Source organism: Chanos chanos, chromosome 10 (genome assembly GCF_902362185.1).
Source record: "Chanos chanos chromosome 10, fChaCha1.1, whole genome shotgun sequence".
Classification (NCBI taxonomy): Eukaryota; Metazoa; Chordata; class Actinopteri; order Gonorynchiformes; family Chanidae; genus Chanos; species Chanos chanos.
In genome coordinates, this window is record NC_044504.1 from 39,529,897 (window position 1) to 39,542,952 (window position 13,056).

The window sequence follows — 13,056 nt, forward strand, 5'->3', positions numbered from 1 at the left end:
GTCTGTGCTGACTCCAGGTCAGTGTTTCGAAAGGTCTGTGCTGACTCCAGGTCAGTGTTTCTAAAGGTCTGTGCTGACCCCAGGTCAGTGTTTCTAAAGGTCTGTGCTGACTCCAGGTCAGTGTTTCTAAAGGTCTGTGCTGACCCCAGGTCAGTGTTTCTAAAGGTCTGTGCTGACTCCAGGTCAGTGTTTCTAAAGGTGTGTGTTAACTCAGGTCTAAAGGTGTGTGTTAACTCAGGTCTAAAGGTGTGTGTTAACTCAGGTCTAAAGGTCTGTGTTAACTCAGGTCTAAAGGTCTATGCTAACTCAGGTCTAAAGGTCTGTGTTAACTCAGGTCTAAAGGTGTGTGTTAACTCAGGTCTAAAGGTCTGTGCTAACTCAGGTCTAAAGGTGTGTATTAACTCAGGTCTAAAGGTGTGTATTAACTCAGGTCTAAAGGTGTGTATTAACTCAGGTCTAAAGGTGTGTGTTAACTCAGGTCTAAAGGTCTGTGTTAACTCAGGTCTAAAGGTCTGTGTTAACTCAGGTCTAAAGGTGTGTGTTAACTCAGGTCTAAAGGTGTGTGTTAACTCAGGTCTAAAGGTCTGTGTTAACTCAGGTCTAAAGGTGTGTGTTAACTCAGGTCTAAAGGTCTGTGCTAACTCAGGTCTAAAGGTGTGTGTTAACTCAGGTCTAAAGGTGTGTGCTAACTCAGGGTCATTTAATTATTGGCAATAAACAGGACAGAATGTGAGGACGTGTGTACCATGCTAATATTTACAGTGCTAATGTTTGCACAGTGCTGTCTCTAGCAATAAAACGAGGTTTAAACTCTGTACAACCTTCGAATGTCTTCTATGTAAGAACAATAGCTGGCATTGGTACTGCTGTGTGTGGACTGCATGAGCTGTGGCGAGGCAGGGGCGTACCATTGATAATGTCCTTCAGGTGTTTAAACCAGATCTCACAGTGGTCCACACTCAGGTTGTTGAGGTGGATGGCTGACTCTTTGAGTTTGTGGCCTTTCTTCTTACACCAGAACAGAGTGAGACCGAGAAGAGTGCCTCCGGTCTGCTGACCCGCCGAGCGCCGACGTTTGACCTTCACAGCGAACACGTCCTTCAGCTCCACGTAATCCTCCTTCCTCTTCACGTCTGACTCTCCTGAAACACACCACACACACACACACACACACACACACACACACACACACACCGCTATAAGAGAACAGCTGAATCCAAATATCCCAACCGGGAAATACTTGGAAACATTAAACAACGAGGGAACTGTATGAGAAACATTTCTGGTTTCAGAACACACACAAAAAAAGTTACCAAAAAAAAAAAAAGTTTAACTTTTGAAAGTGAACTGCACCGCGCTGATGTGTCGTATGGCACTGAGTTTCTAATTCTTCCCTGGCCCCCCACAGTAAACGATTACCAACAGACAAACTCCAATTAAACAGCCCTGAGATCCATTTCCAAGATGGCGTCCACGCTGTGGCTCCATGAGTAAATGAGTCTGCGTCTCCTCATGTGAAACCCTTCCTTCATTAGGAGCACTCCTGCCGTACCTCCGTGTTTCAGAACATTAACTAGCCTCTCACATTACTGAGCAGGACATCCGCCGCCATCTGCTCGTTCTCAGGCTCCTGATACAACTCTGAGCACTCCACTCCATTTATTTAACTTTGCAGCTCTGCTTCAGTGTGACTGCCACACACACACAAAAAAAGGAAAAGAAAGGGAAAAAATGAGTCAATTTAATTAGTGGGAATAAAGATAATCTCTCCCCCAGCAAAGCTTTCTGTGGGCCAGGGCTCAGGACAAACCAAGCCATGGTAACGGTGATGTACAGGAAGAGGGCATTGGAGGGGTGGAGGGTTGGGGGGTGGGGGGGGGGGGTTGTAGATTAGGACGGGCCCCCTCCCCTGCTACGTTACTGTAAGCTGGCACCCTGTCTGAATCAATCTTGGCACATCTGCCTGATGCTAACCGTAAACAGGATTAGAGTGGGACTTATCTGCTTGATGCTAATTGTGTTGCAGTTTCTGCACATGTCCGCTCTTTCAGGCACTGTGTTTGATATAAAGACTTCGCACAAAGGAGTACAACTGTCTTTTCCAGCCCCTGCTCCACGCACCCTGTCCCGGCTGGGTCGGCTTGGATCCTGTCTGCTTTGACGCTTTGGCAATGGGAACTAATTGGCCTCCCCAATTAAGAGAGTAAAATTGGGTTTAAATGAGCCAGTGAGATGGAGACTGAGCTAACACACAGGGTTAGAGAGAACTCTGGCCAAGCCCACCATCTATTCACATTCATGGCACAACAATTCCAACATTTCCTCGTACTTTTCCCATGCTGTGAGGCGATATCCTGTTCTTACCAGACTACTGATGTGTTTTTAGAAATATTACACAAATGCATCACTTACAACTGGGCTTTACACAACGAGATAATTAAATCAAATTGATCAAGTACATTTATCAAATGAATATGAATTTAAAAAAAAATCTAATTTACTAAAATCAAATTAATCAGTAGGTATGTTAAATTTATCTTTCCCTTTATCTGAATTCAGAAAAAAAAAAAACCCCGTACATCATCATCAACAGCAGCAGCCTCAGCATTTAAAATGCAGGTGATGTGGACTATAATCTGTAATCTATGATTATTTAAACTCTAACATTTCCACATCTCGTATAACCCAGCTGGCTGTTTGTGACGCAGGCTGCTCGCTACCTGGAAAGATCATTGTCAAGAAGCACGCTATCTGTTGCTATGGCGTAAATTCACATGCTTTGATGTTCCCTAAACCATAAAAGACATCACATGTCATAAAAGACATCACATGGGTTAAGTAAGAGGGTCCACTGAAGGGATAATCATCCACTGGGAGGGAAAACAAGTTTGCAGAACTCCCCTCTCATGTCCTAAATGCCACTAGAATTTTCTTTGAGCGTTCTGCTTCTCAGTGGTGTCGAGGGGTTCTGAAAAGTTCTGGGGAAGGCTCCATGAATAATTCCTAGAGAGACTGAGGTTGACTAGCGACCGCTGGCTCTGCTGGTGTCTGTGCTTCAGGGTGGACAAGTTCACATGGAAGAGGAACCATATGTTGTGGGTCAGGTCTCTGTGATGCCTTCAAGGCCAAATCAATACAACACGTCTGCTAACACATCAGGCCATATAACAAGGCCTTTTCCAAAAGCCTGTCTCTGTGGATCTGTAACCCTCGGTGATTTTCTCTCTCTCGTGGATGATTACATGCAACTGTGTGTGCACAGACTCAGCCCTGTCATTACTGAGTCATCCTCCCTCACACACTCAGAACTGATCCACGCTAATGACAGCCCATTAATCCATTTTAACAAGACATTTCGTCAAGTCAGGCTTCTCTGAGCGAGCAGGTTTGTACTTTTGTATTGAACGAAAACACTGAGTGTAATCTGACACTGGCATTATGAGTGATATTTTCAGAGTGAGATTCTGAAAATGCTTTGTCTTGTTAGACACAGTAGCAGCGCTGGGACTTAAGACTGGGATGTCAAGCCGCACCTTCAATTTCACAGACATTTCTTTTCGTCTTATTATGGGATGTGGTCTCACGGCAAGAGACTCAAAAGCCCTCCGTACATAACTACTCCTTTAATGCACTGAGAAATGAATGTGTGGCTGTTTTCAGATCTATTCATTTTCATGAGTTATTTTTTTATTTCATTCAGAAACATGCGGTCGGTGCCAAGCGTGAGTACGTGTGTACAGAGGGGAGGGGAGGCCCAATCAGATCGCTGGTCCTGCCTGGCAGGTGTCATCCTGCAGCTCACACGAAGCTGATTTAAAATGACAAGACCAGCGCAGGCCTTTATCCCAGACACAGTACGACACGCCGAGATTAAATAAAACTGTGCACTCTTCTAGAAAACTTTATTGCTTCCAGATGGATACAAGCCTCTTCCCAGTGCCGCTCCAGCTCGGGCCACACGGGGGGGGCCAGCATGGTGTCATCATGCAATTAATGCACGGGCAAAAGGAATCAATTCACCCCCCCCCCCCCTCGGTAAAAACAGCAGTGTAATCTAATACACAATGACGGCCTGCGTTCAGTACACAGGACATTAAGGGGGAAATGGGAAAGAGAGAGGCATTTAAAAGAGAAGGAATATTACTTCTTTAGTTCCCTTTCAGTTAGCGTTAAGCCCTTCTTTTTAAATTGTAATTCCATAGCTGAATACAGAGGGCTTTTTCAGCCTCTGCTCTGGTTATAACTGAAAAGCTGTTTGTCAGTTCTAAAACTCACTTTGCCTTCTCTCCTCTGCATTTACTGTCACTAATGCCTTACCATTCTCTCATACATGAAACTAACTCTGTGTAATGAAAGTGGTCCAAGCACAGAGAGAGAGAGAGAGAGAGAGAGAGAGAGAAAGGGAGGGGGAGAGAGAGAGAGACAGAGGGGGAGAGAGAGAGAGAGAGAGAGATGGAGGGGGGAGAGAGAGAGAGAGGGAGGGGAGAGAGAGAGAGAGAGATGGAGGGGAGAGAGAGAGAGAGAGAGAGAGAGAGATTGTGCCAGGTCACTGTTCCTCTCTTTGTCCCATGTTGTGTGGAGCCATGTGGTTCTCTATATGACGCCTGAGACCATATTTTCCACCTGTGCCTTCAGAGGCCTCTGCACCCAGACCAACACACCAAAACCCAATATTTACATTTTTATATTGCCGTTTTCAAGCCCCCAGGAAGCAAACAAAGGAGACGACAGTGTCTGTTTGTTCTTTGTGCACAATTAAACTGTGACATTGTACATGTCTTTTGTGGTGGAGTAGGGTCACACATATCGACTCTGACTACAGCGACTGAATGAAACACAACAGCAGCTGAGCACCTTACATGCCTCTTAATTACAGCACAAATACAGGATTCTGAGGAGATCGTTTAGATTTACAACACTGATTTTCGATTCAAAGAGCCAGATATGGGAGACAGTTTACACAACACCATGCTGACTTTTCTATTTCTGTATATACATATACATTTTGTATTTTCTATACACATACATACATATACATATTTACATATATACACACACGCACACACACACACACACGCATGTACATATATATATATATATATATATATATATATATATATGTGTGTGTGTGTGTGTGTGTGTGTGTGTGTGTGTGTGTATATATATATATACGTGTGTGTGTGTGTGTGTTTATATATATAAAAAAAAAATTATTCAAGTTTAAGTGTGGTTTTGACTGATTGTCATTCTAAGCCTTTCCTGAATACTTTATAATGTAACTGTGGCAGAGAGTCTATTTGTCCTTATGTGAATATGGCTTATCGTTCACTGTATGAGAGGCAGCGTAACCCACAGCAGTGAGCAGATCTGCTGTGAATGTGGGCGGGCTTTTCTCCTCTGTCTCAGGTGCTCCTGGATAAACATCTCATGTCTCAGCATAATGAGCCATCAATCCACTCACTCCACAACTATGTGTTCTGTCTTTTAATGACATCTGGCTGAATGAACATGACCACCATCTTCCTTTCACCATTAGTTTCAGAAATAGTTACAAAATAAATAAAATAGTTGCTTTTTGGCTTTGTTAGAAAACGAACCTGTTTTAACGTACAGCCATAGTCCTTAGCGTTTGTAGTTTACTGAGTTAAGGAGGTTTAAAGCTGGCCTACCATGCATCCTGATGATGTCTAATGAAAGATCTACCTTCTGCAGACTGTATTCTCATGCAGAAAGTGGACAGGCCCAGCTCCACTGAAAAACACCACTTTTTGACATGGTAAAACAGGATCAAATAACCTCAGTGGTGCAATTACCTCCAGAAATCTGAGGCAGGCTCAGCCCGTCACGTAACAGAGACCTGCAGGCAGATACACACGCCATAGACCTCGAGGTCAGCTAGGCTCCGCTGAGCTCTGGGGAAAAGGTTGTGTTCAAATCTCGGATCAGGACCGTATCAATTGGACCGCACAGTGACCATCAGTGCTACATATTGAGCTGAAAACACTCTATTAATGGAATCCAATAGTTGCTTATCATATCTGAAAAGGGGTGGGCATATTAAAAGCAAGAGGACACATTAAGTCAGAGTCAGAAAGAACAGAAATGAATGGTCCATAAACACAGTCTAATGTGGAGTCATAATGGATCATTTATTTAAAACTGTTCATCAACAATGATGTTTAGTTATATAAAATTAGAAACATTGAGACTGGATAAAGTCATTAGAATTATACTGTATTTCATACTGGATAAAAGCATTAGAATTATACTGTATTTCATACTGGATAAAGTCATTAGAATTATACAGTATTTCAGATTGGATAAAATCATTAGAATTATACAGTATTTCAGATTGGATACAGTCATTAGAATTATACTGTATTTCAGATTGGATAAAATCATTAGAATTATACAGTATTTCAGATTGGATACAGTCATTAGAATTATACTGTATTTCAGATTGGATAAAGTAATTAGAATTATACAGTATTTCAGATTGGATACAGTCATTAGAATTATACTGTATTTCAGATTGGATAAAGTAATTAGAATTATACAGTATTTCAGATTGGATAAAGTAATTAGAATTATACAGTATTTCAGATTGGATAAAGTAATTAGAATTATACCGTATTTCAGATTGGATACAGTCATGCGAAAAAGAGGTCACGGACATTAAATCCCCACTGTCACAAAATCTAAAGATTATGGTCATGGAAATAGCAGTCTAATCCAGCTCAATTCTTTTGTTCTCTCTTCTGCACAAAGATTATCCATACCAGTCCTGTTGGTCTAATACTGGGTAATATACTGGGTTATATAACTGAGGGTAAAATTCAAGTGTTCGCAGATCCAATATTTTAAAAAGCTCTGATGGATATGGCAGACAGGAATAAAGCTATATTTGTCTGCAATCCAAATGGTGCATTTGTTTGACTTAATCACTTTAACATGCAACTCTGCAGAACCCATCCAATAATTCAAGGCTCACAGAGATGCTGTTTGCTTGAACTGAGAAGCAAAGGCTTTGTGAATATGATAACTACAATGCCTGCGGTCTCACAAACACACACACACGCACACACACACACACACACACACACACACACACAGAGAGTGCAGTGCGAACCAAACAATCTGATATACATGAACCGTGTGGTCCGGAGGCGTGAACCCGTGCAGCAGCCAGATAAGATCACGGTTGTCTTACGTTCAGTGGGCAACCTGAGGTGGCGCAAAGAGCAGCCAAGACAAACAAAACAAAAACAAAAAAGAAGGCAGAGTTCAAAAGGTCAAATTCACAGCCTTTTGGCAACTATGCAAGTCTGCCCCTCTGGATCTGCCGCTATGAGCTTATCCTGAGTGTATCTGAGCACATCTCCCACTGCAAGCTCAACAGTTCTCTTCATAAAGCATCCAACAGAAAGACAGACAGGTACTCGATGCAGTCTGTTACTCTACACACAAAAAGGCTACTGTTAATGGCCAGTCAATATTGGGCCTTCAGACACTGACTTCACCTCTAATTATTCAATAACTTATTATACTGGATGTTTAGATTCTAAAATAATACTGAAAAGCATATGAAAGTGTACAAATTGTATAAGAATTTTCAGTGAGATGAACACAAACCTAACTGGCCTGTGCGCAGCTCTCTGTGCTGTAAAATGCGCTAATCTTCAGTTGTGTTGTTCTTGGGCAGAAGACAACCACAGACAACCACTGAGCACTGTGCCATATCTGCGCTTCCCTGTCATTTTTTGGCAGTTTGATGAGAGCATTTGGTGAAGGCAATTGGGGGGGGTGGGGGGGGGTGGGGCGGTATTAGATAGATGCTTTCTGTGTAATGAGAGTACTGGCCTAATAACATTAGCTTGAATCACAGATGCAAAGTCCTGTCTATAAAGCTTAAAGCAAAAGGAGCCTGGTTTCATACTAATCAGACACACTCAGAAAAGATGCCCTGGCCTTAAACTTAACACTGCTACATCTGACACAAAACGTTTTACTTTCTCTCTTTACAAGTCAAAGAACCATTTCATTTCATTTTCAGTCATATTGTCAGCAGGACATTTTCACAGCGGCCACGAAAGACAAATAAACAGAGCTTTTTCATTCAATAATTTTAATATTTTATTTAGCGTAGAAAAAAAACCCCACCACACTTTAAAGTTCCCCTTTCCATTGTGTGCCCAGAAACCTATTTTTGTCTCATGTTAATATATATTTATTTATAAGTAAAAAAAAAAAAAAAAAGTAAATGATAAATTCTTAAGATTTAAAAACAAAAGGAATGAAATCAGTGCGAACTGAAACTGAACAGACCTTCCCCAGAGCATTAAAAAAGTCATATGTTTATCAGTTTTGAGGAGAGATGCAGATGGTTCTTTTTGAGTATCATTTACTTGGACATTTGCTAACTGTCCACAAGACTGGCAGATGCCCTACTTTAGGTGGTCACAACAGTCGACCGGAGTCCATTACCAGCACATCTGTTACACACGACTTTTGGCAAGACTGACTTTTTCTTTTTTTTTCCCCCCCTACTGGTCTGTTACATTCCCATCCATATTTCAGATCACCAGAACATAATCTGCATATCTAATAAGATTATCTATATTACACTAATTGAGACATGGAATTAAAAATACACTTTCCATATTTAATGCACGTGTAGGCTATATACCGTTAATAAGCGCGACGTCTGTTAATATTGTCTGTGAAACATCAGTGCACATATAGACTACCAGATATTTTAAGGGGTAACACAACGTTGTCATTAATTTGGGTATAGCCCATATATTTTTGGACTATGACATAAGAGATTACATTAAAGTGTGGCTCTCGTGTTTGTGTGGGAGGGTTCCTGTGAGAGAGAGAGAGAGAGAGAGAGATCCCATGTTGTCATAACCATGATGAGGACGGCCTATTACTAAATTAGAGATTAGTGAGGATGTTACAAATTTGAACCGAATAAACACGTGCTCTGTCCTTAATCCTAACGATACAATTTGGGCATCACTCAAAGACTTCACATCCTTACAAATGGATGACTGTGCAAATTACGACGTTTCGAATGCTGAGTGCTTTTCCTAACACTCAATTTATTTTTCTCGGAGAAACACTAGGCCATCGATTGATTGTTAGATGTAGTTTAGTCTGCCCATCACTTTCCAGAGAAAACAGACGCCTCACTGATACGAAGGGAAAAAACAGGCAGTAGCTAATTGTCATGGAAACAGAGAAAACACTGCGCGGCTCACCTGTAGGCGTCTCGGGTTGGATAGGAGTCCATGTTACCCTCGTAGCTGTCAGAACAACGTCGTGGCTTCTTTTTCCGATTTGAAAAATTCCTCTAACTATCGGTTCGTCTGTGTCTTTCAAACTGCAAGTTTCCATCAACCTCTCCTCTGTGTTAGTTAGAGGCTCGTCAGCACATAGCTGGGGCGCTGATATAGAGCGTTTATCTTCTGGACGTGCTTTCCTCTTTCTCTTTTTTATTTTGACACGGTCTCCCGTTCTCAAAGGAGACACCGGTTGCATCTCTTGCAACTCTTCCTGGCTCTCTGACCAAGCTCTGAGAGCATTAATCGATTTTCTTGGAGATTCAAACATAACTTTTATGTTTATATATATATAAAAAGAAATCCTTTCCGCGTATCGCCTTGGTGTATTAAGGACGAGGTGAGCGCGTTCCCGCTTGATAGGATTTCGAATGTCCTGAGAAACTTCCTTGTCGCCATGCTCTGTGCCCTTCAACTGCGCGCGCCCGTCAAGCTTTCTTTGCACCGGGCACGTGCTTTTCTTTCAATGGGATTTGCCGTTGTTATTTAGTTTGTGTCTATGTTTTTAAAAAAGGGCCAAAATGTTTTTAATGTAATGAATGGATACAATTTCACATGTAATTTTGACATCCCAAGTTACTAACTGCAAAAAGTAGTCAGAAAAGTAGACATCCGAGAAATAAGACATGTGATTAGGCCTGTATGACCTATATGGAAGACTGAATCCCATTTTACTGTGATCGTCGAGCCTTTCTAGCCCTGTGTTTCTGCTTGGTTGTTATGTTGCTTTTCAATGAAGTAAACCGTAGCACACTGAAAGGATTTTGTGCATGGACAGGTGTGCACATGATAGTACCTTGGACAGTTCCTAAATGCTGACTGAGCACACCCCTACACATTGTTAAATCGCACGCATACAAACAAAATTTTATAATCTTGTTTCAGTATTCACAGAAAGGAGTCACGTATCCACGTTACACTTAATGTTCATCTCCCGTAGGTAGATCATTGTCTATGTTAAATCGTAAGACTCTAAAACAGATTACGTACCTACACTAAAACACGTCACTATAAGAATAAATAGTAGACCATGAACACAGAAAAGTTTTCAAAATTAAACGAATCGTCCACCTTTTTCCAGACAAAATTTTCAAGTAAATTTTAGGTAATACATAAATAAATAAATAAACAACTTCAAGTTTGCCAGTTCGTCGTGCTCGCACAATGACAGTAAAGTTCTTGAATCGTAGATTTGGAACCACGTAAATTTTCAATTCTATGGATATTGGACTTAAACAGAGTGTTCGTGCCGTTTTCTGAAAACAAGTCCCTCTGACAAAAGGATATTGTGTTACGCCTCAGTGATTCTGTGATTATTTTACAAACAGCTCTGTGATGAAGGTGCCGTTATTTTTGGGGTTGCCGCAAAAGCCGAAGAACGTCACTCAATTCAATGTGGCGATGATATTCCCGTACAAAGGTATTAAATTAATATAATTGGGTCGTTGAGAGGGTTTTGGTTGCATGAGTGACAATGGCTGTTGTGTTGGGTTGCCTAATGACAAAATCTGCCGAGACAAACCTGCACAATAAGTTACATGCCTAACACTGACGCCAGCTCTGTGGTTTCTCCCTAATGATAGAAGTATTGGGTTATGCAGTGAGTGTTCATGCATAAAAATGATAATTTTCATAAATTAAAACCTCCCCTGCAGAAGTAACATCTGTGCCTCTCTCAGTTTGCATAAAACATGGTGGCATGAGAATGCCCATTGACTAACTGGAGCTATCCGTGGTGTGGCGCGCAACCATTCTTTGTGTCCTTGAGCCATTTATAAGGAAGCCGTCCTCTGTTACCCACTCGTGTTGGCCAATCAGTGGAACTGGATATGATATTTGTTTGCCATGATACGGCTGAATTATTTCAAATAAAAAACTTAAATAAAGGAGATTTCGCAAAAACAAAACAAAACAACAAAAAACCCCAAAACACTACATGGTTCCTTTCCTCATTTTTGCGAAACAAAAGAATGGAGTTAGAAATCAAAAACGCCAATAATCTTGGGTTGTGGCCTAAGTGGTAGATTTTCAACTAAGATAATATGATATTTATCATCGCCACAAGGCTCGTGAGCACTGAAAAAATACCTCTCCAGGTAACAGATTTCCATCCACTGGGCTCGGACACTGTTGTCGTAATCGGTGTAGGGCGCGATATCAGAGGACGCATGAGCTCGTCTTTAGGACATATCAAGCATATGTAAGAAACAGGTCTTCCCGCAGACCTCAAGGACGCGCGACCTCGAGCCGTCAGTCGGACGATTTAACACACTCAAACTTTGCACTAGTATGATGCCTTCCTTCCATTAGATTCGGTTTATAACATAATCACATCTATATATTTTGTTATGTTTAATCAGTTATATTATTATAGCCATATATTTCGTAATCAGTTTGATTTTTAAAATTTTACAATTTATTTGTTTGTTTGTTTAAGTATCTGTACAGTGTTTGACATAGTTGAATTTATTTGAAGTAAAGTTAATGAAGCCAAATGGTGGACCGACCTGTCGATCTGACCCTCAACAATTTGTGGCATGCAGTCTTCATAAAGGTTACGCATTCCTCTGGAGGATACGGTTTAATCACGATGATATCTAATGTAATGTATGCATAATTTTGATGTTTTAGAGATACACAGACTAATGCAATATCCCAACTCATACTTTTTATTCTACAAATGATATTGTGTACCCCATGAGAGATTAACATAAATACAATACTATTAGTGGAACGAGAATCACATGGGAGGATAATTGAAACCAAACTGTAAAAGTATGATTCGACATGAATAATTCAGTGTCATTCAGTCCTCAGCACGTTGTAGCAATACATCACTTTTTACGAACAGCACAAATTCAAATTGATAACACGCGTAAAACTTGGACTGCAGTCGCGCATGCAAAACATCTCTAATGCGCAATGGTGAGAGAAAAGATACGAATGGAAAATGTAATATGTCACACGGACCAGCTAGCAAATGGATTGTTACAATTGGATAATTTTTAGCGTTGTTGTTTATTTTCATTTAAAAACATCAGGCCCCTTGTTCGGCGTTTAATACAGGGTACAATTTTCAAGTGATAGTCAAGACTTATATACACAACGAGGATATTTTAACATCAAATCCGTTAGTTTCGCAGTACTCGAAACCCATTGTTCTGATGATTTATCATTAGTGATTGTTAAGAAAATCGTGATTTCAGGGGGAGACAAAGGACCGGAATTGTGCAACTTTGCATGATTTTAGACTAAATAATTGCTAAGGCAACGTAACAGATTCTTTAAGCACTTGCCTGCTGTTTTATACCATTTAATTATTACTGGGATGAGTACTGTTTTGTGTAAACAAATGATAAACCAGTTTATAAACCTGTAACATGGGGTTACATGGAATAATGCAGGAGCTCGACTTTATAAAAATTAACAATTCTATACAAAATCACAATAAAATAATTCAGTATGGGATAGATAAGTAGTAAAATGTAACTTGAAAAATATAGCAATCTCTATTTTCTTATAATTGGCCCAGTATTCGATTAAAAATTGCATAGTTTCCAAATTATTGCTTGTGATTTTGTTACATGGATAATCAACACATTCTGAATAAGGTCACACATTTCTCCACATGTGACCACAATGCAGAAGCGCTATAGAATACAATACATAAGGTGAACGAGAATATGTTCTCTCGTTTCTCCTAAAGGCAGAA

The 13,056-nt window shown here is 40.6% G+C and overlaps 1 protein-coding gene across 1 annotated transcript in view; it reads right to left on the minus strand.

Annotated features, from left to right (window-relative positions):
• cerkl (CERK like autophagy regulator) overlaps window positions 1-9,615 on the minus strand; it is a 43,659-nt gene extending 34,044 nt beyond the window's left edge. The window contains 2 exon segments of the mRNA XM_030785842.1: window positions 909-1,142; window positions 9,264-9,615. Of these exon segments, the coding sequence (XP_030641702.1) occupies window positions 909-1,142; window positions 9,264-9,615 (586 nt within the window).
• Window positions 9,616-13,056: the final 3,441 nt, after the last annotated feature.